Source organism: Acanthochromis polyacanthus, chromosome 5 (genome assembly GCF_021347895.1).
Source record: "Acanthochromis polyacanthus isolate Apoly-LR-REF ecotype Palm Island chromosome 5, KAUST_Apoly_ChrSc, whole genome shotgun sequence".
NCBI lineage: Eukaryota > Metazoa > Chordata > Actinopteri > Pomacentridae > Acanthochromis > Acanthochromis polyacanthus.
The window spans coordinates 1210681-1238000 of NC_067117.1; the positions used below are offsets into that span (position 1 = coordinate 1210681).

General features: G+C 42.0%; 2 protein-coding genes across 2 annotated transcripts in view; both read right to left on the reverse strand.

The window, feature by feature from the left end:
* The window catches only part of LOC127534113 (dedicator of cytokinesis protein 3-like), a 65863-nt gene extending 64031 nt beyond the window's left edge, over positions 1 to 1832 (reverse strand). Inside the window, exon 1 of the mRNA XM_051948541.1 lies at positions 444 to 1832. Coding sequence (XP_051804501.1) covers positions 444 to 480 — 37 coding nt within the window. The 5' untranslated portion in view covers positions 481 to 1832. The remainder of the gene's footprint in view (positions 1 to 443) is intronic.
* Positions 1833 to 2096: 264 nt separating this feature from the next.
* The window catches only part of LOC110947572 (DDB1- and CUL4-associated factor 1-like), a 31373-nt gene continuing 6149 nt past the window's right edge, over positions 2097 to 27320 (reverse strand). Inside the window, 26 exon segments of the mRNA XM_051948539.1 lie at positions 2097 to 2501; positions 4271 to 4397; positions 5733 to 5879; positions 6272 to 6361; positions 7167 to 7240; positions 8117 to 8221; positions 8513 to 8606; positions 9438 to 9671; positions 11029 to 11113; positions 11183 to 11265; positions 11571 to 11769; positions 11853 to 12090; positions 12093 to 12129; positions 12603 to 13208; positions 14395 to 14550; positions 14632 to 14796; positions 14920 to 14996; positions 16045 to 16169; positions 16258 to 16427; positions 16996 to 17095; positions 18479 to 18588; positions 19496 to 19675; positions 21747 to 21905; positions 23337 to 23438; positions 25656 to 26042; positions 26510 to 26647. Coding sequence (XP_051804499.1) covers positions 2434 to 2501; positions 4271 to 4397; positions 5733 to 5879; positions 6272 to 6361; positions 7167 to 7240; positions 8117 to 8221; positions 8513 to 8606; positions 9438 to 9671; positions 11029 to 11113; positions 11183 to 11265; positions 11571 to 11769; positions 11853 to 12090; positions 12093 to 12129; positions 12603 to 13208; positions 14395 to 14550; positions 14632 to 14796; positions 14920 to 14996; positions 16045 to 16169; positions 16258 to 16427; positions 16996 to 17095; positions 18479 to 18588; positions 19496 to 19675; positions 21747 to 21905; positions 23337 to 23438; positions 25656 to 26042; positions 26510 to 26647 — 4056 coding nt within the window. The 3' untranslated portion in view covers positions 2097 to 2433.

The following is a 27320-nucleotide window of genomic DNA, read 5'->3' on the forward strand; positions in this document are numbered from 1 at the left end:
CAAAACAACTCAGATGGTTCCAGAAGACCTAAAGACGTCCTCAGAAACTGAAATAGTGTCTCATGTCTCAAAAACTGTCCAGAACGATTCAACCTTTGAACTAAATGACATAAATGAGTCCAAACACGATCCTCAGAGTTCTGCTGCATCAGGAGACCACTAAAGGGCAGAAGTAGGTCTGAACGTGTTCTCCATCTGGACTCTCCAGAACCGTCCAGGAGCAGCATCAGGACCGGAAGTCCTTCTGCTGCATCTCTGGATGTTTTTGAGGATTAATGGAGATTATCTGAAGCTTCACCAAACCTAAAAACATCTGAGATCAAAAACCAGAACATCCTGAGAACCTCCAGAGCTGCTGTCAGACCAGAATCAGCAGGTCCAACCCAAACATCTCAGAGGAACACAAAGACTCCAACCAGCAGCAGAAAACCAGATCTACTCACCGACTCCGATCTTCTCGTCCTCCGTCGGTGTCCACATCGTCAAACAAATCCACAGGAAGTGTAAAAATCACCCGCGGAGACGCTTCATGGACAAAATCCACGGAGGAACCAGAGAGGAACCGGAAAAGTTTCAATCAGCTGGAACCAGAAGGACTAAACCCGGTCCGTGTCCGTTAAACGCTCCGCTCCGGGATCCGGTCCGGTTTGGTTTGACGCATGGCGCAGCGGCGACGAGCTGCGTTCAGCGGCGTCACGGAGGTTCGATCCGGACCAGGAACCGACCAGAACACCACCGGAACACTAAGGTTCTGCTGCAGGTCCGGTCCAGAGGAGGGAGGACAGAAATCAGCTAGCATGAAAATAAAAAAAACACAAATTTAATCCGTCTGAGCAGCTCCGGCTCACATGCTGGTTCTGGTCCCTGTCCTGGTTCTGGTCCCTGTCCTGGTCCTGGGTCCTGTCCTGGTCCTGGTCATCGGGCTGCGACACCGAACTTGTCGCCTCGGAATGAATCAGGCGGTTCTTGGTGCGTCAGAACGCAACAGCATCAGAGGAACCGGATCAGAGCCGCTGCTCGGAGGGACGAACCGGTCCGGTACCGACGTCCAGCAGCGGAGACAGAGACCGACCGGAAGCTGCGGATGAAAGCGGAGTTTGGAGGAAAAGAAGCAGCTGAAGTGAAATATCCTCTGATCAGCTGCAGATCATCAACAGCTGATGGACGGAAATGACGCGGTGCTGCCGCCCTGTGGCGGGAAAGGAGCAGCGCAGCCACTGGACACTGGAGGGGAATAACACTGGAGATAACAGGAAAAAAAGAATATTAACTGTATAAAAACATATATATTACACTGGAGGGAGAAATAACACTGGAAAAAACACCAGCGCTGGATGGAAAAAGGCTGTCACTGTAAAAATACTAACCTTGGAACAAGTGTTTTAAAAACACTGGAAAAACTGTAAAAAATAAAACATTAACACCGGAATAAACTGTAACAAAAAAACACTAACACTGTAAAACAACATTAAATACACCAACACTGGGGAAAAAACACGCAAAGAACACTAACACTGTAAAAAAAATATACACACAAAGAACACAAACTAAAAAACTGCAAGACACCACTGGCACTGCAAAAAATGTAAAGAAAATTACACTTGAAAGAAATTGTAAAATGAAACACTAACACTGGAAAATACCGTTAAAACACTACCACTGTAAAAAAAAATGTAAAAAAAAACGCACTGAAAAAAAACTGTAAATGAAGAACAGTATCTTGAGAAACACTAAAAGGAAAATCAACACTGGGAAAAGCCTGGAATGTTCTAAGTGGGACTAATCTTACAGATTGGAAGCAGGAAAGGAGAACGTCCTCTGGAGAAAGTCCGAGAGTAGACCTACAGACAACTGAAAAAAGTTCTACAGTCGATCTACCGACTACTGTCCAGTTGTCAGGAGGTCTACTCTAGAACTTTCTCCAGGGGACGTTCTCCTCTGTGGACTTCAAGGACCTGGAACTCTGGAGATATTCCCAGTCTGAAGGTAGAACTCTGATCATTGATACAGTTCCTGTAGATGAGTCTGGTTCCTTCTAGTGGACTGAGGATGGTTCTGGTTCCTGTCTTCAGGGTAAATGAGGAGTCACACTGCAGTTCCACATCATTCTGCTTTTATATTAACATTCGGCTGAAAGGTACATTTAGAAAATAGTGAATATTGTGAATTTGAAATTCTCCCTGAATGTTTCATTTACAAGAAAACAAGATGATTCTATAAAGTCTCCTTAAATCAGAATCACTTTCATAAATACTCTTAAACACAAACAAACAAACAAACAAGTCTGTGGATTCATGTGAGACTCTCAGTCTTTGGAAGCATTTTATTTGTGTCGTCTCTCTTCACGTCTAAAGAATCCACCAGGAGAGAACCCTGCAGGTCTTCACTGATCGCCTGGTTTTAAATAGAAAAATGAAATAAGTCCCAGCAGCGTCAGGAGAACCATCGGCTACGGAGACGTAGCAACCGAAGATCCTCGTCGTCAGAGTCTCCTCCCAGATCTGCAGCCAGAAGATACAGAAGAATATCCTTAAACAGTTCAACAGTCAGAGTGAAACCATCATTACCGACAGGAAACAGGAAGAAGAAAATCCAGCATCAAGAAAAACTAAAGTTGTCCTGTTGGTTTGATTGTTCTGACCACGAAGCGTCACGAAGGTTTAACCTGCTGAATCTCCATGGTAACTGATGTGGAGCAAGATCTCCATGGTAACTGATGTGGAGCAAGATCTCCATGGTAACTGATGCTGTGGAGTTAGATCTCCATGGTAACTGATGCTGTGGGGCTAGATCTCCATGGTAACTGATGCTGTGGGGTTAGATCTCCATGGTAACTGATGCTGAGGAGTTAGATCTCCATGGTAACTGATGCTGTGGGGTTAGATCTCCATGGTAACTGATGCTGAGGAGTTAGATCTCCATGGTAACTGATGCTTTGGAGCTAGATCTCCATGGTAACTGATGCTGTGGGGTTAGATCTCCATGGTAACTGATGCTGTGGAGCTAGATCTCCATGGTAACTGATGCTGAGGAGCTACATTTTCACACAAAAAATTAATTTCTGAAAATACTCATTTTTTTGGAAAGCTGTGTTTGACGCTCTCTGACAGACCAGTACTAGGGGTAATACTGACGGCCTGGATGTTAGCACCAAGAAAAACCTTCCAAACCCTATACCCAGCAGCTCTGACGAGATAAACTATCAGATGGAGGAAACCTGATCCGACATAGAACACCTGGATGGAGCAGATTACCGACACACTGAGATTTTCTGAGCCTTAGTGTGTCGGTAATCTGCTCCATGTTCACTGAACGATGAAGCCCGTCGTGTTCCTGTTGATTCTATGACATTTATCTCCTAAGGATTCCCCCAACCTGTCTCCATGACTACAGACCAGGTACAGGAGGTCTTTGCTTTACATCAGAGTTCTTTCCTATGGGCTGATGGAAGTTGATGTTCTCCGTAAGTCGGAACTCTGAAAATGTAACCAATTCCGTTCCGTGCATCTCTATATCGATCAGTTCTTCATAAAGTCATGAATAGCAGCGACTTTCATGCATGTATGAATCATTTTACTAGAAGATAACAGAACATGTTGAGCTGTTTTTACAACCTCAGCGTTTTATTCTGTCTAATTTCACTTCCATGCAGACGGCTTTCCTTTTCTTCCAGCATCAGAAGAGTCTGACTTATGCTGGGAGCCATAATGAAGGTAAAAAGTTAGTGAATGTAGAACAATCCAAGGTGGAGAACAACCAGAGAATGGAAACAAAGCGTCTGATAGCGCCGTGTGACGACGTATTCATCCGCTCTGATCATCAACTAGTTCCATGTGACGATGAAACGCTGTAGACCATAAACTTCCTGTAGAGTCACTGAATAAAGACCATGCTGCTTTATTAATTATACCACAGAATGGAACGTGTTTATTTAATATTTGTTTGTTTTGTTCCTTGTTTTCCTTTTATCCGGCGTAGTCTGAAGTTTTTTATTTGGTCTGTGAAAACAAAGAAAGCAGAAACTTCTACCATGTAAACTACGAATGTCAAGAAATGTCAACAGAGATTAAGTTACAATAAAAAAGCAACGAATTTGTCTGTGACCAGAGGAAGCAAAAGGAAACCAGATGCTCCTTAAAGACGGATTTAAAGCTGCGTTCCTGAAGAAACCAGGATTCACTCCAACATGAACACACATGAACAGAACATGAACAGACAGCAGTAACCCCTCACCGGCCCTCCTCCGGCCCACGGACCAACCGTTTCTCACCTTCTGTGTTTTCGGGGTTCAGAGAATCTGAACCTTCGTCGCTTCCGTCCGAATGATCCGAGTCCTCCGAGTCTGAATCCTCCGAGTCGTTGTTGTCGCTGCTGTCGCTGCCGAGAACATCTGGATCCTGGAGGAGAGCAGAGACGTGAGGAAACATCTGGACTCATCTGTCTATGAGCTTTAAGTCTGAGGACGCGATGGATGGAGTCTCAGAGAAGAGTGAAAACATAGTAAGCAGCTGGAAACAACAAAATATTAAAAATGAAGTTGGTAAGAAGCCACTGGACTCCTGCTTTAGGTTCTTAAGGTGTTTCTGGAAGAAGGAAAAATACATAAAATACATGAAGCTTCAACAGAATTATTCTCATTTGTCCTAAATGACAAAAATTTGTCCAATTGTCCTAAAATCTCCAAAGGGACTCAAAGCATGTCCAACATGTCAAATATCCATCCTGAATGATTTAAAATCTGCCCAGAAAGACTCAAAAATGTCCAGAGGGCTTCAAACTGTTTAAAAGGACGAACAAAAGCTCCAAACTGTTTCTATAAAAGCTCAAAAACACATAAAAGACGTCCAACAACGTGAGAACAGGATCAAAATGACAGAAACCATGTGCAGAAATATTCAAAAAACTTCCAAAATAACACAAATTCTGTCTGGAACCACTTTAAAAATGTCCACATTACATGAGACATGATCAACATCATTTTTTAAAATGTGTTTTTCCTCTGAATGTCCTGAGTCTGTCTGCTGGACTGATGAAGATCTGAGGCTCACAAAATGTCTAAAATGACAAGAAAGATTATAAAAACCACCTAAATCTGTTTAAAATGACAAAAATTACAAGAAGAAAATCAAAGATCAAACCCTGCTAAAATCACAGAAAACAGAAAACAGTCCTAAATGACACCAAGATGTTAAAAATTTAGTATAAAATGACTAAAACATGTCCAAAATGACATCAGATTGATCTAAAATTATCAAAAAATGTCCAAAATGACAAAAACATTTGCCCAGATACCTTAAAACATCTCCAAAACGTTTAAAAAACATAGCCAGTGTGACGAATATTTGTCCAAAATGACCTAAAATCTGTCCAGAATGACTTAATATGGTCCACAGGGACAAATAAAAACTCCAAAATTGATCTAAAATGGCAGAAAAAAGCTTAGAAATATTGAAAATATGTCCGAAATGATGAAAATATGAACAAAATGATGTGAAGCTTGTACAGAAATACTCAAAAAAAAAAATGTTAAAAAGACTTAAATCTGTCTGGAAAGACTCAAAAATGTCTGAAATTGGTCCAGAAATATGAAAAAGTGTCCAGAATTACTGGATGGAGGCAGATATGAAACATGTAGGACCGTATGAAGCTGAATTAAACCTGAATTAAACATGATTTAAATGATTTCTTGTGTTTTAAACGTTTCATCAGACAGGAAGTGGACCGTCAGCTACCTCGTCATTGGTGGGAGAGTCGGCTCCGCCCTCATTTTCTCCTTCATCCTGATTGGTCAGCTCCTCCAGGAGAAGCTCTGCGTCCAAATCATCATCGTCGTCTTCATCGTCTGAATCTGAGGAGTCTTCGTCCTGATCTTCATCGTCCTGGAGGAGAACATTTAGATTTAACAACAATAATAATAATAATCATCCCCTGGTCCTCATTAATGCGTTTTATTAATAATAATAATAATAATAATAATAATAATAATAGTCGTCATCATCCCCTGGTCCTCATTAATGCGTTTTATTAATAATAATAATAATAATAATAATAATAATAGTCGTCATCATCCCCTGGTCCTCATTAATGTGTTTTAATAATAATTTAAATAATAATTTTATTATTAATAATAATAATGACCTGGTCGTCATCAATGTGTTTTAACAATAATAATAATATCAATGATAATAATAATAATATCAATAATAATAATAATATTAATAACAATATTAATATTAATAATAATAATAATAATAATAATATTAATCACCACCTGGTCGTCGTCGTCTCCTTCTTCTGCCAGTTTGTGTCGGCCGACCTCATAGAGCCGACAGACGGTGTCCAGACTCACCGTGTCCTGGTTCTGGACAGGAAACAGGAAGTCATTAACCAGAGTCAGACTGGTCTAGAAACACTTCTGAGTTATTCAACGGAAAACCAGCAAACTGAGGACGTGTTTTCAGGATTCATTTCTGAGCCTAAACAGATCTGAAGTTCTTCATTTTACTTTGAAAACATTTGGAAAAATTCTCTACAAGCTTCACGTCATTTTGTTCACATTTTCAATTGTTGGACAATTTCTTCTGCCATTTTAGATTCATTCTGGAGTTTTGTTTGTTCCTGTTTTCTGGACACATTCTGAATCATTTTGGACAAATATTCATCAAACTGGACGTATTTTTGAATTATTTTGCAGAAAATTTGGTCATTTAAAGTGATTTAAAGTGAGTTTTGACATATCTTGAATCTTTTTTTCCTGTAATATTTGTTATTTTTGACATTTTTTTGTCATTTTGGACGTTTTCTGAGCGTCAGAACTTCATCAGTCCAGCAGGTAGACATGAAGACGTTTAGGAGCAAAAACAGACTTCAGATCAGTTTAAATCCATCCAGGAGTCTCAGTCTGAACACTGAAGCTGCTTTCTGTTTATTTCCTTTACAAGTATTATGGGATGTGAACAGTTTGGAGTCACAGAAACAATCGTCGGTTCCTGCATGTGTCTGTTTCTGATAATAATAATAAATAAATGGTGATTCTGGCTAAACTTTAAGTCTCATATTTTAACACTTGAGGATCTGAATTATCCAAAACAATCTGCTGATTCTGAGCGGATCCGTTCAGTCTGAATAAAAACCAACGAGGCGGAAGCAGAATTCCACCACAGCACCTCGATGACGGCCAGATAGCAGTCCTTGGTGTCGGTGCACAGGTCAAAGATGTTCCTCTTCACGTCCACGGTGGCTAAAAAAACAAGAAAAAACAAACAGAGCCGTTAAAAACCGACACGAATCTTCACTCTGGAACATAAATACACTTTTTATTAGTCTGATAAACAGATATAATAACACAAAGACCCAAACCAAACATTTACATCTAAGAGTCAACAACAAACACTGATTCTACAGCCTACTATTAAACAATAATAATAATAAATCAGAAGGACACACAGTGAGAAGATCGCAGGTTTAAAGGTCTGACGTCGTGCATCTAATCAGCAAATTAATAAAAGTCTCACACGTCAACTTTTCAGCTGAAAACACCACAAAGACGGTTGATTTCTCCTGGTTTTGTTCTAAAACCGGCTGTTTCAGGGTCTGTAGCTTTAAATGAGCTGCTGCTGGCCCCGCCCCCTTCAGGAAGAAGACTATCTCTGTGACCAACAGATGAATGACACTTTCTATCTTCTAACTTTATCTCTGAGGATCTTTTTATACTGAAATGTCTCCACGCAAACACTAGAAACTATTTTAAAATGGATTTTCAGTATTTGGGACTTTTAAAGATCTTTGGATCTCCTCTCAGATGATTTTTGGACTTTTAAAGATCATTGGATCTCCTCTCAGATGATTTTTGGACTTTTAAAGATCATTGGATCTCCTGTCAGATGGTTTTTGGACCTTTAAAGATCTTTGGATCTCCTCTTAGATGATTTTCGGACCTTTACAGATCATTGGATCTCCCCTCAGATGGACGCTGCGTTGGACAAAAGCTTCTGATGAATGAAACTGGACAGAAACCGACCAACACCTAAACGCTCCCCATCCATAAAGTTTCATGAACTGTCCAAACCATCAGAGGAGGAAATGTGTGGCTAATCAAACAGGAAGTGGAGCCTACCGATGGGCTTGTAGTCAGTAGCATCAAACGTCCTGAAGGAGGAGCCAAAGGGACTCTTCATCTGCTGGTCCATGGCGTCGTCCTCATCATCGGCCTGCAGCACAGCTGGACAGGAAGGGAAATAAAAGAGAGAGGATCAGGCTCACTTTGTCAGAGAATTCAACAAGAACTGCAGCCAGAGGAGTCGCCCTCTGGTGGCTGTTGGACAGAATGCAGGTTTCCCACATGTTCACACTAATACACAGTCTAAGGTTAATAACAGGCGTGTTTTCATTCTACGTTAAGTTACATTAAGTTAAGTTAGTCTCTCTAACAGCCAGGAGTCGCCCTCTGGTGGCTGCTGGACAGAATGCAGGTTTCCCACATGTCTACAGTGAACACCAGGAGCTTCCATACCTCCATACATGATGGTGGCGTTGCTGTTGAAGACCAGCCTGCACTGGTCCAGAGCTGGAACTGTGTGGAGGAGATGGAAGGTCCTCAGGTCCCACTGAAACCTGCTGTTAAGGCTCAAAGGTACATAGCAACAGTCCACAGGCCTACAACTACTGTTACTGAAGATAAAAGACACAAGGAGATAAGAAGGAACTGAAAACATCGTCCCTTATAGTTAGACATGTTTCAGATACCCACATGTAAAAACTACAACAAAATAACAAACATGAAGAACTACATTCCTCATATCTACTATTTGTATTTCGTTTTTCAGGACCTGTGAACCTCCAACAGATCTCCTGCTCTAATTGTCTGTTTCTAACTTTAGTTCAGAATCAAATCGCTTCTGAGAATAAACAACTTTTTTATTGGACTGAGATGGCCGAGAACCGTCCAATCAACAAACCTCTGTCATCTGGAAAACCACCACCTATTACTTAATTCACATTCTGGTCCAACTTTGTGAAAAGAAAGCAGTAGGCTCATTTCCCAAAAGGCTGAAGTTCTCCTTTGTAGGTCCGGCTTGTAGAATTTAGGGGAACTACTGGCAGAAATGGAATATCATCTTCATAAATGTGTTTTTATTAGTGTTCAATCACCTTAAAATAAGAATCGATGTGTTTTTGTCGTCTCAAACTCCACTGGGTTTCTGAAATCCAGCTTGATGGAATAAAAACGATCATCCAGCAGTAGGTTCAGACCTGCATCCTCCATCTGGTGACTTAAACTTTCTACTTTCACATAAAAACTATTTTATACAACTGTTTAGAAAAGTAAAACCCCCAGAACGAGGTTTCTGTCCTTTAGTGTTTTAAAAAGTCAACATGGCTGCAAAAACTAGAGTGAAGCTAAACTCGGTCACTTCTGCCTTCAGACCAGAGGATACGATCTCCGTGTTGATGATGACCTCCAGACTGTTGGGATGGAAGACGCCGCTCAGGTTCATGTTGAACTTGTCGAACTTGTGAATCGCCCTGGACGCCCGGACGTCCCACAGGACGCCGTCGCTCAGCACCAGGTCGTCGGTCGGGCTGAAGGTGGCGCAGTTCCTCTTGTAGTTGTTGGCCAGCGTTGGATCGTTGAGGGTCAGAGTCTGCTGGCCCGTCTGGATGTCATAGATCTGACCGGAAAACATTTCATTTAAAACAAAGCACACTGCCTGGTGCTCTTCACACTACTCTGCTGTCAAAGGGTCAGAAAAAGAAAGAAAATGTATAAAAGGTCACTAAAGATACATTAAAGTTTAATTAAGCGACATTAGGTTATATTAAAATATATTAAGTTACGTTAAAATATAATAAGTTACATTAAAGTTAAATTAAGTTACATTAGGTTACGTTTAAAAGCTTTTGCTTCATCCATCCCATTTTCAAACCAAGATATAATTTTATGCCTGTTGTCAAAAGAGCTGTGTGCAGGTTTGAAATAAATTTACTGAACTGAACTTAAAATAAATTAAGTTACATTAAGTTATATTAAAATATATTCAGTTACGTGAAGTTACGTTAAAATATAATAAGTTACATTAAAGTTAAATTAAGTTACGTTAAAATATATTAAAGGCATTATGGAGGATGTTTTTTTTGTTTAATTTGTCTGATTCACATAAAATGAATATACTGACCTTTAGTGGACTTGTATGTATGGTCTCTAAAAGAATAAAGAATAAAAAAATAAATAACTGTGGACATGGCAGGACCTGAAAAACATCAGCCAATCAATGCGCTCGGACCGAGGCGTTTGGTTTGCTCCCTTTCCTGTCAATCAAAAATCTTCCGGCTCAGGCCTAGTTACGTAGATTACGTACGCCTTGGACTTACGTGTTTTCTGTATGTGTTGCTTTGGTATAGCTTCGTAGTTAGCTGGAGACTTGTTTTGCTCATCTTTTTTTACATAATGGCAGATAAAGATCCAGGGGGACCCAGCCGTAAAAGACAACTTCACGAGTCCTACGCAAGTTTCTGGAGGGGGGCGTTTCTTCGTAAATGTTAAGAGGGGGGAGGTTAGAGGGGGGTGAGGGAGAGGTTGTATGTGCGCATGCTACGTTCAAAGTCGTAGGAAATTAAATCTCCTCTAATGCCTTTAAATTCTATTAAGTTACGTGAAAATATATTAAGTTACAATAAGTTAGATTAAGTTATGTTAGAATATATTAAGTTATGTTAAAATATAATAAGTTAGATTAAGTTATGTTAAAATATAATAAGTTACATTAAAGTTAAATTAAGTTACATTAAGTTACTGAAAGTTACGTTAAGCTAAATTTAGCTAATTAAGCTACATTAAGTTATAGTAAGATACTTCAAGTAATGTTTGTACTTTTCTAATCCGTCTGGACGTTGCATTTTAAACTGAAAATAGTAAAATTCCTCAAGAGAAGTAATGGAATAGAAGAGCAGGCAGAAGCATTGAGAAGGAAGAATCTGATAAAGAAGTGAAATAAAAAGTGGAATTCATTGGTGGTTTTAAGAACCTACATGTGCGACTTGTTCTTTGGTTCCGATGACTCGGTCCTGAGAAAGTTTACTGAACTCCACGTAGTGATCGTCCACGAACGAGTTCCTGAGAGAGAAGACGAGTCAGAGCCAGAGTCCAAAATGAAATAAAAACTAAATGTGAAGAGGGTCCTACTTCATGCTGAAGACGCCGTCCAGGCTCCACAGTGCTGAATGAGGAACTCCCCATGAAGCCGAGGTCAGCAGCAGCTTCCCGTCCTGAAACACACAGACAGGAGTCAGTACGCATCATTTAGTGTTCTAACTGCAGTAAACTTTATCCAGGAAACTACCAGCATCCTTCAGTGCTCAGCAGAGTCATGAACTGACTGAAAAACACAAAGTCAGGCTTCAGGAAACAGTTTGACATCAGTTTGTTTTCTGCTTTTTAAAAAACTCAACACTTTTAATAAAACGGCTGCAGCTTTAACTGTTGTAAAAATATTATTTCTGTCCATTTAATGACACTATTTCTACAGGTGTTATTAATGTGTTATTGTATTATTTACACAGCTGTTATTTACCCTGGAGGGCTGCAGGTGGGTGATGGCTGAGGTGTGGCAGGTGTAGTTGGCCTCCTCCTCTCCAGAGAACACGTTGTAGAACTTGAGCCGACCCGATAAGGTTCCCAGCATCAGGAAACGTTCTCGGGCGGAGAAGGCGCAGCAGGTGAAGCCGCTCTCGTCTCCGTCTCCTTCGTGGAACACCGACATCGGACGGAACCTGGAGGGACGGAGGACTACATCTTCAGCCCACTCTGACCTTAAATGAACTACAAACATGGCGTCCAGAGGGGGCGGGGCTACCTGCTGAAGATCAGGTGCCGGTCCAGGCTGCCCCGGTCCACGCCTCCATACTTGGGGTACAGGACTCGGCTGGCCAGGCGGGACGTGAAGTTCTGAGGAGCCTGTCTCCTCTGTTTGGGCTCGGGGCATCTGTGGGGGGTAAACAGGGAGAACGGGGGGCAGGTGGTGACCGGGTTGGGGCAGCGGGCGTGCTGCTCCCTCAGGTACTCCGTGATGATGCCGTCCAGGGTGGGGGGGAGGGCAGGAGGCGCTCCAGCTGCTTCTTCATGGCTGGAGTCTGATGAAGGAGGAGATAGGACGGTTAAGAGCTGATCCTGAGCTCCACATGAAGCACAGCTGGACCTGGACACATGTCTGAGGTTCTGGATTCAGGACCCTGATTCCACCCAAACCTGCTCTGATCTCAGTGATCCAGGATGTTCTGCAGGTTTATCTGTTCAAAACTGAACTTTACCTGGATTTAGAAGACAGACACTAAAGTTTCACACAAACACAGTTAATTATTAACTAACTATTAATTATTATTAGTTAACTATTCAGTGATTTCCAGTTCCTGGTTTCATTCCTCATCTGTGACAGTAAAGTTGGAGAAATGGTAGAACTGATTTATCTGACAGATATTTTCATCATTTCAGTGACTTCCACTTATTATTTATATAATAATATAAATAATAATCACTCACTATTATTTCTATTATAATCATTATTAATATTATTATTTTAAGTGACTATTGTCTCTAATGGGCTGACCTGTATGAAGGCTCCGTGGTCGGCCTTCTGCTTCAGTGCACACAGCTTTTTTCCTGAGTTGCTATTGGCCAGCGGGCGTTCCCGTGAGAACAGAATCCGACCAACCAGAGGCGAGCCCTGAGGAGGAGGAGGGGGGAGGGTCAATGAAGAGGAGGGAGTGATGAAGGACCGAGACGATGAAGGAGAAGCTGCAGCGCCCGAAGACACCGGAGACGATCCCACGTGGCCGGAGATACGAGCGGCGATGCCTCCGGCCAACCGGCAGGTCCGAGTCAACGCCGGGGAGGAGGGGGGCGGAGTCACACAGGAGGGGGCGGGGCCTGCAGAGACGGAGGCCAGGGGCAGGTTGGCCTCTCTGAGCAGCATGTTGGCGGTGCAGTGCAGCCCTTTGGCCAGCAGGTGGTTCCTGATGAGCAGCAGCAGCTCCCTCTCTGAGAAGGTGATCCTGGACTGGGCCACCACGTTGGCCTTCTGCAGCCGGGCCAGAGACACGTCCGTCCCCATCAGCAGAGGTTTACCGGAGACACGCTCCGTCAGCTCGGCGGCGTAGCGGCAGAACCTGACGTGTTCGCTGCGTTTGTCCTGCAGAACCGGCTCCTTCATCAGCTGGAGATAAAAACATGGAGATGAATCTGTTCTCTGAAACACCTAATCTCTACCTGGAGGTCATTAAATACCACGTTAGTCATTGTCATGGTGCCTGAATTTAACCCAGGATTAATAAGGTATCCATCCATCCATTACCATCCATCCATCCATCTTCATCCATCCATCCATTATCATCCATCCATCCATTATCATCCATCCATCCATTATCATCAATTCGTCCATGATCATCCATCCATCCATTCATTATCATTCATTATTATCCATCCATTCATTATCCATCAATCCATCCATTACATCCATCCATTATCTTCTATTATCCATTATTATCCATCTATCCATCTATAAATCCATTATCATCCATCCATCCATTATCATCCATCCACCCATCCTTTATCATCCATTCATTATCATCCATCCATCCATCTTCATCCATCCATCATCATCCATCCATTATCATCTATTCATCCATGATCATCCATCCATCCATTATCATCCATGATTATCCATCCATCCATCTATAAATCCATTATCCATTCATCCATCCATCCATCCATCCATCCATCCATCGCTAGCTAAACTCCCATTATGCTCTCTATAGTTCTTCTGGCAGATACTAAATATAAAATGACTGGGGTAGGGATCAGGGGCAGAAAAACTTCATTGGGACCCTAATTCATGATTATTATTTACAGCACTCTGGTCTGTTAAACCTTCATCTGAACTAATCATTCTTCTGTAAATAAAACATTTCTTTAGACTGATTCTTGAGCTTTGTGGAAAAAAACTTGCTGTTATTATTAACAGAAAAGCATTAAACCGAAGGGAAAATTAAACATCAGAAAGCACAAAACCTTTCCGGATTAAAAAACGTTTTTAACCTCTAAACTAGTTTTTGATGTAGTATAAAGACTCCTGAACCTCTAGCAGTTTTTTAAATAAAAGTGATTTTGCCGAAATACTCTATTATTCCAGATGGAACTCTAGATCACATAGGAGGCGTTTGACAACCATCAGAAAGTTGAAAATTCAGTGGCTTTTTTTATAAGATAAAACATGTTTTTGAGTTTCAGAGGGCTGCTGTGTGCTGGAGAAAAATACAAACCAAAATGCACACATAAAGCAGCAGATAACAGAGAAAGACTGGACCCGTTCAGGCTAGTTTAGCATAATTCGGAGTTCAGACCTGCTGAATGTGTCCGCTGGTGAAGAGCGGCAGCTTGCTGATGATCTGTCGGATGGCGGAGCTGCGAGCGAGTCCAACCAGAGCTTTACAGGCCAGAGCCCGGATCAGGTCTGCATCGGTGATGGGCGTCTTCACCGACAGCAGCGACAGAAGAACCTGGAGGATGCCACAAACACAGCGTCTGTCCTCTCATGTTCAGCTTACATCAGTTTCCTAGAACTAATCGTCTGTTGCTACCTTGATGCCGTTGTTGTTCTGCACGACCCGCCACATGTGGGCCAGAACCCGGTTGTGGGGGGTGGAGGGCTGCTGGGGGTGGAGGGTCGGTCTGAGGGGGGTCACAGGAAAAGCAGCCACGGTGTTCAGGTTCTGGTCCGGAGCGCAGACACAGTTGGTTATGACCTGGATGGAACACAAGGAGTCAGACGGGTTTCATTCTACAGCATCAGCTCATTGGTTCATTTTAAGGCTTTTTGGTTTTTATCCAAAGACTTCTTCAGACAAAAACACGGAGTATCTTCTCACCTGCAGCGCCGACTTCTGGATCTCAGCGTCGTTGGTGAACACTTCGCCCTCGGCGACGCCCAGAACGATGCTCATTCCTGTGGAGACGACAAAGAAACTCCAAAATGACAAAACTCTTCAGTCAACCTGGATTTAAAAGCTGCGTCTCGATTCAGAGGCTGCATCTGAGCGTTTGTTAAACGAGGCGGTCAAACGTAGGACGGACTTCTTGTTTCCATAACCTAGCAACCTGGACCGCCAAACTTCCATCCCGAGGATGACGACATGGTTTAAATTTTATCAGTAAAGTTGTGAGCAGTTAAAACTCCAGCTGTTGATCGAACTGTCACTGATGAATCCTGGGAGATGTTTGGCTGCATCGAACACCAACCCTACCATCAAGCATGGTGGTGGCAGCATCATGCTCTGTGGAACTGGAGCTTTACACAAAGTAAATGGAATAATGAAGAAGGGAGATGTTAGGCTGCGAAGGACGGACCTGATGCATGTCAAAATTTTATCAAGTTGAGAAGCTGAGCAGGAAGTATCTGATGCTGTCTAACAGACGGGATGTTGGTCTGCTTCAGGACTTCCTTTAGGACTGGTTTATGTTTGGTTCCAGTCTTGGTTCTCCTGGTTCTGGATGTGATTTAAAGTTGGTTTAGGATTTATTTTACTCAGTATGAGGACTGGTTTCAGACGGTCTTGAACTATTTTAGGAGTAGTTTAGGTTTGGTTTTGGTCCAGATTTTGTACTGGTTTTTGATTTTTTATGACTGGTTTTTACCATTTTTGGACAGGTTTAGGATTAATGTTGGTCCCGGTTTTAGACTTTTTTAGGACTGGTTTAGGACTGTCTTGGGCGGGTCTTTTTGAACCCCAAGAACACCAAACCTACCATCAAGCATGGTGGTGGCGGTATCATGCTCTGTGGAACTGCAGCTTTACACAAAGTAAATGGAACAACAAGGAAGGAATTGGTGACGGTTCGATCAACAGCTGGAGTTTTGATTCAGGAAAAGAAGGACGCATTGGTCGTCATTTGAAGGAGATGGAAAACCTTCGTTGTGACGCATTCAGCCTTTAAAGGACGCAGCCCTTGCTCTGGGGTGCCGCTAAAGCTAAAAGTGGAAGACTTTTACTGACCCACGGTAGAAACAGGCGACCGGTTTTCATCCAGGACGATGACGGTGTCGGCCAGAACCAGCTGGACTTTAGGAACCACGGTCAGGACGGCCAGGATGTCCAACGCATAACGCACCGTGTCACTCCTAGAGAAGATAAACATCATAGAGCTGTTCATAAAGTCTCAGGAAGACGAGCAGAAGAAACCGGAAACGGCATCTGAAGTCGACTTACCTGCCGTAGTACGTCCTCCAGTCGCAGGCGGTGGAAATGAGCTGCAGCATTAAAGGAATGCAGGATAGTTTGTAGAAAACCTCAACGGGCTCCCAGCGGAGGTGAGGAGGTCCACACTCGATGAGGAACTCCATCATCTCAATGATCTGCTCTCTGCTGTATGAATACGCCTGAAAAAAACACACATACGAGCATCTCACTGAGAAAAACTACCGGAAACTCTTTACCTGAACATATGGGCTACACATCATATCACTCATATCTGTTCCTAGATACATCACAGTGTTATAAATACTTCATTCAATATTCATACAGTTGACATAAACTCTAAAAAAGCTGCTACATGAGATGTTCTAATCATCAAAAAGAGAGATTTACACAAAAGCAGGACATATTATCAACAGCAGTATCAACAAAAAACACTCCTTAAAGTGCAAAAAAGCAGGAAAAGGATGTATTTATTCACTGTATTGTGATGTGTGTGTATTATACTAATCAATGAACTCTCTGATGTACGGTCTTTAAAAAAATAACCACCAACACAATCAGCAAGAAGCTGTAAAAACAGAAAAAGTTGTTGGGTTTTCAAGTTTCCTTCAATCCTTGCATGCCATTTGGTTCCACAGGAGAAAAGGAACCAAATCTGAGCTTAACATTGTGATTTTTCATCAAAACAAATCCTTTGCTGCTTGGAGTTGGTAGAATTAAAGGTGTGATGAAGAAAACTCCAGCAGGTACCTTGTAAAACGGCTGCTGGGGAATAATGGTGCCTCCGTCTGATGCATGGAGAGACTGCTTCACCTGCTCGGTCTTCACGGCCAGGTGGGCCTCAAAGTACCTTCACAAAGTAAACCACAATCAGCTGAGCTTCTCCAGAACATCTGCATGTTTTATCAAAGAGAATTTAAGACTAAACACTTTTAGAACATCAGCATGAAGGCGACAAAACAACAAAAACCAACAGTAGAAATAGAAACCAAAACTTGTTTGGACATTCAAGAGCAAAATTAACCCCAAGAACACCAAAGCTACCATCAGGCATGGAGGTGGCAGTATCATGCTCTGGGGATTTCTGGAAGAGCTTCTGGACTGATTCTAGACTTTCTTGGGACTGGTTTCGGACTGTTTCCAAAAGTGGCTTATGTTTTTGGTTTAGGACTGGTTCCAGACTCTATCCTAACTGGTTGTGAACATTGTTTTGGACTGGTTCAGGGTTGATTTTGGACCTGGTTTTAGAACTGTTTTAGGACTGGTTTCAGATTGTCATGGGTGGGTCTTGGATGTTTTTTAACCCCAAGAACACCAAACCTACCATCAGGCATGGAGGTGGCAGTATCATGCTCTGAAGCTGTCCAGAAGTGCTTTTGGGGGTCTGGTTCCGGACTGGATGTTGGACTGGTTCTGGACTTTGTTGGGACTGTTTATATTTGGTTTCAGATCTTTTTAGGACCGGTTTCAGACTGTTTTGGGCGGTTCTTTTTTTTACCCCAAGAACACCAAACCTACCATCAGGCATGGTGGTGGCAGTATCATGCTCTGTGGAACTGGAGCTTCACACAAAGTAAATGGAATAAAGAAGAAGGAGGGTTAAAACCTAAAGCCATCAGCAGAAGGTTGTTTTTGGACTCAGTTGGATGTTTCAACCAGACAATGAGTCCAAACACACATCAGACGTGGTAAAGAAATGGTTCCATCAGGCTGGAATGAAGGTTCTAGAATGAAGGTTCTAGAATGAAGGTTCTAGACTGGTCTCCCCAAAGTCCTGACTTAGACCCATCAAGAACCTGAAGAACCAAGTCAGAAAGACCAAAAATGTGGTGGAACTGAACCAGAATTGGTGCCGTTCCACTACATTTGTTTTCTTTGTTTCAAACTTGAGTCAGTTAAATTTATAGTGTAATGATACCGCCACCTCCATGCCTGATGGTAGGTACAGAGTCCAGACGAGTCAAAGATAAACCAGAAGATTGAAACCAGAAGAACCAAACTGAGGAGGAAACAGATAAATCTAACCAAATATTAACATTTGTGTTTGTATATTTATGAGCTAACAGATTAAAGAACCAACATTCACGTGTTTCAACGGTTCCATCATAGAACATCCAGAGTTCTAGGAGTCTCTGAGACTAAACACTGAATGATGAAGATGATCTTTGTACTTAGTGACCACCTTCCACTGACTTGCCATCAGTTAGACCACTTTAATCCACCACTGCTTTACCTGCGCAGAGCCATGCAGGTGTGTTTGGCCGTCTGTCGGCAGGAAAACACCTGATCGTCGTTCATCAGCGACGCCTCATTCTCCGTCTTCAGGATCTCCAAAGTACTGACCTGCAGGGAGATGAGGAGAAACGAGTCCAGAAGAGACAAACATCTGCTGCTGGAAGTCTTTCATGAAGACTGTTTTTAATGAAGCAAAGAAATATAATTTGCTCAAGTCTTTTGTTTTTTAAAAATTCTCCTAATGCAGTTTTCTAAATCCTTGTGGATTCTTTGTATGACCATTTTTCAACCACTTTCAGTCAATCCATGTTTCTTTAAACCTAATTTTAGCCTGAGTGGCTGCTAAAGTTTTATAAAAGCATCTGCAGCAGTTAAATGTGAAAGTTTCCAAAGATCCAACTTAGAAAGTCTGAAAGAACTTCAAACCATCCAAGAACTAAAACATGGTTTGAAAACGGAGCAGAGATTAAATGTCACATCATCTGTTAGCTTCTCTCCAGCTCTCTGCTCACTTATGTTGTGTTTTACTTTCTATGAACTCAGACTAAAGCTGCTCTCATCCAGCAGAACAAGGATCAAACTGAAGTTTATTCAGAGTAAATCTAAACCAGCCGTCACTTCAAGACACTGATCTGAAGATAAAATCCTGATTCCAGCTGCATTTTCTGGCTTTTTCAGTTTGTTCAGGGCTTGTTTTTTCCAGTGTAACTCATAGCTTTGTCTTTAAAACAACAGTCAACCTGTTCTCCATCTCAACTGAGCAGAATCAAACAGACACGCACAGTTTGTCAAGTTAAACTTACATGTTAGTGGCAGAGCTGGTTCTTTGTATAATGAATGTTTGGGAGATATAATCAGACTATTATCCTACCAGCTGCACTAAATATTACAGTAAGTTCTTTGTACCACGGAGCTAAAGGCTGCACTGTAGAGGCTCTTCTAAGATGGATCTGCTCTGGAAATGTGACTTTTTCTGTGATTAGAAGAAACAGAAGATGCTAAAATCACTTCCTACCAGGTTGACGAGTCTTCTCAGTCCATCCTGGAGGTCGAACAGCTGCAGAACCGCCCTGAACGAGAACGAGATGGAGAAGAACATGGTGGCGTGGCAGACCCCCGAGGCGTGAGATGACTCCAGCAGCCAGAGGGCGTAAGACACCGTGTCGGACAGAACGCCGTCTGGGAGCGTGCACACCTGTAGCACAGGTAGATGAACACTAACACACCTGTAGCACAGGTAGAGGAACACTAACACACCTGTAGCACAGGTAGAGGAACACTAACACACCTGTAGCACAGGTAGATGAACAGTAACACACCTGTAGCACAGGTAGAGGAACAGTAACACACCTGTAGCACAGGTAGATGAACAGTAACACACCTGTAGCACAGGTAGAGGAACAGTAACACACCTGTAGCACAGGTAGAGGAACACTAACACACCTGTAGCACAGGTAGATGAACAGTAACACACCTGTAGCACAGGTAGAGGAACAGTAACACACCTGTAGCACAGGTAGAGGAACACTAACACACCTGTAGCACAGGTAGAGGAACAGTAACACACCTGTAGCACAGGTAGAGGAACAGTAACACACCTGTAGCACAGGTAGAGGAACGCTAACACACCTGTAGCACAGGTAGAGGAACGCTAACACACCTGTAGCACAGGTAGAGGAACGCTAAGACACCTGTAGCACAGGTAGAGGAACGCTAACACACCTGTAGCACAGGTAGAGGAACGCTAACACACCTGTAGCACAGGTAGAGGAACGCTAAGACACCTGTAGCACAGGTAGAGGAACGCTAACACACCTGTAGCACAGGTAGATGAACGCTAAGACACCTGTAGCACAGGTAGAGGAACGCTAAGACACCTGTAGCACAGGTAGAGGAACGCTAAGACACCTGTAGCACAGGTAGAGGAACGCTAAGACACCTGTAGCACAGGTAGAGGAACGCTAAGACACCTGTAGCACAGGTAGAGGAACACTAACACACCTGTAGCACAGGTAGATGAACAGTAACACACCTGTAGCACAGGTAGATGAACGCTAACACACCTGTAGCACAGGTAGATGAACAGTAACACACCTGTAGCACAGGTAGAGGAACGCTAACACACCTGTAGCACAGGTAGAGGAACACTAACACACCTGTAGCACAGGTAGAGGAACGCTAACACACCTGTAGCACAGGTAGATGAACACTAACACACCTGTAGCACAGGTAGATGAACACTAACACACCTGTAGCACAGGTAGATGAACACTAACACACCTGTAGCACAGGTAGAGGAACACTAACACACCTGTAGCACAGGTAGATGAACACTAACACACCTGTAGCACAGGTAGATGAACACTAACACACCTGTAGCACAGGTAGATGAACGCTAACACACCTGTAGCACAGGTAGAGGAACACTAACACACCTGTAGCACAGGTAGAGGAACGCTAACACACCTGTAGCACAGGTAGAGGAACACTAACACACCTGTAGCACAGGTAGATGAACAGTAACACACCTGTAGCACAGGTAGAGGAACGCTAACACACCCGTAGCACAGGTAGATGAACACTAACACACCTGTAGCACAGGTAGATGAACAGTAACACACCTGTAGCACAGGTAGAGGAACAGTAACACACCTGTAGCACAGGTAGAGGAACGCTAACACACCTGTAGCACAGGTAGAGGAACAGTAACACACCCGTAGCACAGGTAGAGGAACGCTAACACACCTGTAGCACAGGTAGATGAACAGTAACACACCTGTAGCACAGGTAGATGAACAGTAACACACCTGTAGCACAGGTAGATGAACAGTAACACACCTGTAGCACAGGTAGAGGAACGCTAACACACCTGTAGCACAGGTAGAGGAACAGTAACACACCCGTAGCACAGGTAGAGGAACGCTAACACACCTGTAGCACAGGTAGAGGAACGCTAGCACACCTGTAGCACAGCACCAAACTGTTCAGCAGCTCCTGTAAAGTCTAAGACTGTAACTGAATGTGGTTGGAGCTCATTCTTCTGGGAAAAGTGCTGAAATAAAATTCTTCTAATACCAAATCAGAAAACCTTCCATGGGTCCTGTCGCAGACATAAATCTTCTACTGTATTTCTCTGCTTATATGATGACATTAAAGGAACTCTGCTCTGCTCTGCTGACCCACTGATGGATGGTTTGATCAGACCTCAACAGGAAGTTTCCTCATTCCTATTCCAGATGTTTTCAAACAGCCAGATGTGTTCGCACCCTCTCCATGGCGTCCTGGTTGTAGGCCAGATAGTAGAGGCACAGAGAAACTCCGGTGGCCGCCATGGAAGGCCTCGGGATCTGCAGGAGCTTCTGGACGCCGCCGTGAGCGATGAACTCTGCAGCAAACTTCTTATGGAGGAGCAGCGAGGCGAGGTACTGAGGACAGGACAGCAAGGATTAGAGACGGACGACGTCTTTAAAGAAGCAAAATGTGAGTTATGAAGGACAATCTGTGGAGGAAATAGTATAGCTAGTAGATGAAAATAAGGAATCATTTTGCATTTCCTCGTTACATTTTCACATCTTCTTTTCCTTCTTCTGCTCAGTTTTAGCTGAACAAACTGCTGCTGCACATTTTGGTTTTAAGTGAAGTCAAAAAGAACTCGTGGTGTTTAAAGATGCTAACGTCACTAATCTGAAACTAACAGAGACTTAAAACGAGCAGAAAATATAATTAAAATGTTTGTCTTCATTATTTCTGAATGCAGATCAATCACAACCTGAGCTGCAGCTGCTGATTATTTTTATTATTTGGCTCAAAAAATTCAGAAAATGGTGAAAAATTATATCGTTTTCCAAAGCCGAAGATAGAAAAGCTTGAACTGATGAATTTGGAGGTTTTGGACTCCAGAAAGACGAGCTGGATCCAAATAAATTCACTATAAAAAATATCACAGCTAAAGTTGGTTGAATGTTCAAACATCTCAGATTGTGCAGTTTTTCCCCATTTTTTCTTCCTTAAATCACTTCAAACTAGAGCTAAAACTGAAGATATTTTCTACTTTAATAAATGAAACTCTAATTTAAAAATGAACATGCATACTGTGGGCTACCATGACAACTAATAATAATAATAATTCATAAATTCTATGGTAATTATGAGTGATTAAAGCATAAAAAATGCATGTAATTAATTTTCACCACAATGCATTAATCATTTACCAGTTCTTAAATAATTAATTTAGCTGCAGAGTTTATTATTATTATTATTATTATTATTAAATGCTGTGCATGTGTTTTTAACTTTTAAAATGATGTAAAATGAGGTCATACTGATGATTACTAGTGTTCTAACTGGTGCTAACATGCTGTTGTAAGGACTATACTATTCTTCTATTGTTCTTATATGAGCAGCATTAAAGACAGAATCCATCATTTAATCCGTTTTAATTAACAGGAAAACTCTCATAACTGTTCATATCACAGAAAAACAAAGAGAGAAAAGAACTTTCTTAATAAAATCCAACATTTTCCGACGCCTTCGTCTCTCTGATGGGGCAGAATTTAATTATTTATGGATCCAAAAAACATGTTTTATTTAGTTTCTCTGCATGTCTGATTAGAGTTGTGAGGAGTAAATAAAGGAGCTGCTGAGTGAAGTTTAATCTTCCTGCCTCGCCCACAGAGCTTCAGGTTATCTTCAGCCTGCAGAAGTCTGGGAGGATCGACTCTGAGACAAACTCCTGCCTCTGGAAGCCTCCGTCGTCCTCGTTTAGTTACAACGAACTAGGGCTGGACCCGAATATCCGAATGTTTATTCTGAGATCCCCTCACCGATTATTAATATATATTATGAGTGATTCTCACCAGCAGGGCGTCAAAGGTCAGCTGGACGTTTCTGGTCAGTCTGAGGTCGATGTAGTTCATCAGCAGAGATCTGGTGTCCAACTGCATGAAGACGGCCAGCAGCTGAAACACCACAGATACGATAAATTATACTTTAATAACAGGTTAAAGAGAGTCAGAGGGTGGAAATAATAAGAATAATACACTGGAAAAACAAGAAGAAACAGAAAGAATGATGATAAAACACACTGAGCTGTAGAAGCTTCGTATACGGACGAGTCAAACACAGGAAGAAATATGAGAAAAAATAAGAAGAAAAGACTAAGAATGAGCAGCAGAGAACCCACAGTGAGTTAAAATGAGCCCACAGTGAGTTAAAATGAGCCACAGTGAGTTAAAATGAACCCACAGTGAGTTAAAATGAGCCCACAGTGAGTTAAAATGAGCCCACAGTGAGTTAAAATGAACCCACAGTGAGTTAAAATGAGTCCACAGTGAGTAAAAATGAGCCACAGTGAGTTAAAATGAACCCACAGTGAGTTAAAATGAGCCCACAGTGAGTTAAAATGAGCCCACAGTGAGTTAAAATGAACCCACAGTGAGTTTAAATGAGTCCACAGTGAGTAAAAATGAGCCACAGTGAGTTAAAATGAACCCACAGTGAGTTAAAATGAGCCCACAGTGAGTTAAAATGAGCCCACAGTGAGTTAAAATGAGCCCACAGGGAGTTAAAATGAACCCACAGTGAGTTAAAACGAACCCACAGTGAGTTAAAATGAGCCCACAGTGAGTTAAAATGAGCCCACAGTGAGTTAAAATGAACCCACAGTGAGTTAAAATGAGCCCACAGTGAGTTAAAATGAGTCCAGTGAGTTAAAATGAACCCGCAGTGAGTTAAAATGAGCCCACAGTGAGTTAAAATGAGCCCACAGTGAGTTAAAATGAACCCACAGTGATTTAAAATGAGCCCACAGTGAGTTAAAATGAACCCACAGTGAGTTAAAATGAGCCCACAGTGAGTTAAAATGAGCCCACAGTGAGTTAAAATGAGCCCACAGTGAGTTAAAATGAACCCACAGTGAGTTAAAATGAGCCCACAGTGAGTTAAAATGAGCCCACAGTGAGTTAAAATGAACCCACAGTGAGTTAAAATGAGCCCACAGTGAGTTAAAATGAACCCGCAGTGAGTTAAAATGAGCCCACAGTGAGTTAAAATGAGTCCAGTGAGTTAAAATGAGCCCACAGTGAGTTAAAATGAGCCCACAGTGAGCTAAAATGAACCCACAGTGAGTTAAAATGAGCCCACAGTGAGTTAAAATGAGTCCAGTGAGTTAAAATGAACCCGCAGTGAGTTAAAATGAGCCCACAGTGAGTTAAAATGAGTCCAGTGAGTTAAAATGAACCCACAGTGAGTTAAAATGAACCCGCAGTGAGTTAAAATGAACCCGCAGTGAGTTAAAATGAGCCCACAGGGAGTTAAAATGAACCCACAGTGAGTTAAAATGAGCCCACGGTGAGTTAAAATGAGCCCACGGTGAGTTAAAATGAGCCCACAGTGAGTTAAAATGAACCCACAGTGAGTTAAAATGAACCCGCAGTGAGTTAAAATGAACCCGCAGTGAGTTAAAATGAGCCCGCAGTGAGTTAAAATGAGCCCACAGTGAGTTAAAATGAACCCACAGTGAGTTAAAATGAGCCCACAGTGAGTTAAAATGAACCCACAGTGAGTTAAAATGAGCCCACAGTGAGTTAAAATGAGCCCACAGTGAGTTAAAATGAGCCCACAGTGAGTTAAAATGAGCCCACAGTGAGTTAAAATGAACCCACAGTGAGGATAAATTAACCCACAGTGAGTTAAAATGATCCCACAGTGAGTTAAAACGAGTCCACAGTGAGTTAAAATGAACCCACAGTGAGAAAAAAATGAACCCACAGTGAGTTAAAATGAGCCCACAGTGAGTTAAAATGAACCCAGTGAGAAAAAAATGAACCCACAGTGAGTTAAAATGAACCCACAGTGAGTTAAAATGAGTCCACAGTGAGTTAAAATGATCCCACAGTGAGAAAAAAATGAACCCACAGTGAGTTAAAATGAACCCACAGTGAGATAAAATGATCCCACAGTGAGTCAAAATGAACCCACAGTGAGTTAAAATGAACCCACAGTGAGTTAAAATGAGTCCACAGTGAGTTAAAATGAACCCACAGTGAGATAAAATGATCCCACAGTGAGTTAAAATGAATCCACAGTGAGTTAAAATGAGTCCAGTGAGTTAAAATGAACCCACAGTGAGTTAAAATGAACCCACAGTGAGGATACATCTGAGCGTCTCCTCCCACCTCCTGGTAGTCTCCCAGTGGGGTCAGGTACTGCAGCACCAGCCTCTGCTCCATGGCCGGGCTCAGCGGCTCCAGGCTGTAGTCCGACCCGATCACCACGGAGCTCATCTGGGACCAGGAGGAGCAGCCGCCGGCCTCCTCCGTCCCGCTGGAGGCCGGGTTCAGCTTCTGCTGGGCCTTCCTGCCGTTCTCCTCGGTCCTCCTCCTCTGGTAGGTGAAGTCTGGAAGCAGCCGGGTGGAGCCGAGCAGAGACGGAGGTTGGACCTTTCTCCCGTCTGCTGCGGAGATGTTCTGGTTCTGATCGGCCTCCACCTGAAGCTCCTGGGCTCCGTTCTGCTGGTTCTCTTCAGCCTGAAGCTCCTGAAGGCGGCGGATCATGACCGGAACCTGGAGGGAACAGAGAGCGCATATAAACATATGCAGAAAAAATGAGCTAAAATATGAGTAGAAAATATGAGCTAAAACATAAACATGAGTAGAAAATATGAGCTAGAATATAAATATGAGTAGAAAATATGAGCTAAAACATAAACATGAGTAGAAAATATGAGCTAGAATATAAATATGAGTACAAAATATGAGCTAAAACATAAATAAAAGTACAAAATATGAACTAAAATATAAACAAAAGTACAAAATATGAGCTAAAACATAAACAAAAGTACAAAATATGAGCTAAAACATAAACAAAAGTACAAAATATGAACTAAAATATAAACAAAAGTACAAAATATGAGCTAAAACATAAATAAAAGTACAAAATATGAGCTAAAATATAAATAAAAGTACAAAATATGAGCACCAGCTACTATTAAAAACATGTAGCCAGTTAGCGTTAGCCGCGTGCTACCCACCAGCTGAGCGTTCTGCTCCCGGTAGCCGGCTGCTACTTCCTGGTTGCTCATGGCTCTGGCTAGCAGTCCGGTGGCATAAACGCTGAGCGGCCGCTCGGCTTCACGAGCCCAGCTGAACATCTTCTCCACCAGACCCTCCTGGAAAGACAGAAAACAGAAGAAATGAGCACTGTCCAGGAGTTTAATGTTTTACAGAGTAGAAATAAACAACAAATACATCAAATATACTTTAATTCACTTCATTTCTTCAGTTAACACTCAATGATAAAGCACCACTTATTACTGTTTATTATCCTTTATTTCATTGGGAAAAACACATTTTACATTTATGCTCATACTGTTTCTACTCACGTTTGTATTATAGGATGGATTTCTAAAATTTTAGATTATAGGTCATATTTTCTCCTCATATTTATATTTTAGGTCATATTTTCTATTTATATTTACGTTATAGGTCATATTTTCTATTTATATTTATATTACAGATCATATTTTCCTTCTTATATTTATACTTTAGGTATTTCTTTCTAATTAAGGCCATTTTTTCTAGTCGTATTTATAATTCAGTTCATATTTTTTACATATTTTAATGTTTTAGGTTTTGTTTTTCTACATTTTTACATGTGTTTTGTACCGTTTATAATTCTAACACTTTGAAGGATCAATAAAGCATTTCTGATTCTAGTTTTTATATTTTTTTAGTCCTATTTGTCTGAAACCAACATGTCGTCTGACAGATGTGGATTTTAACGTTTCTTGATTAAACTCCAGACTTTGAGGCCTTTTCTGGTTCTCAGTCCACAGAAGTTCT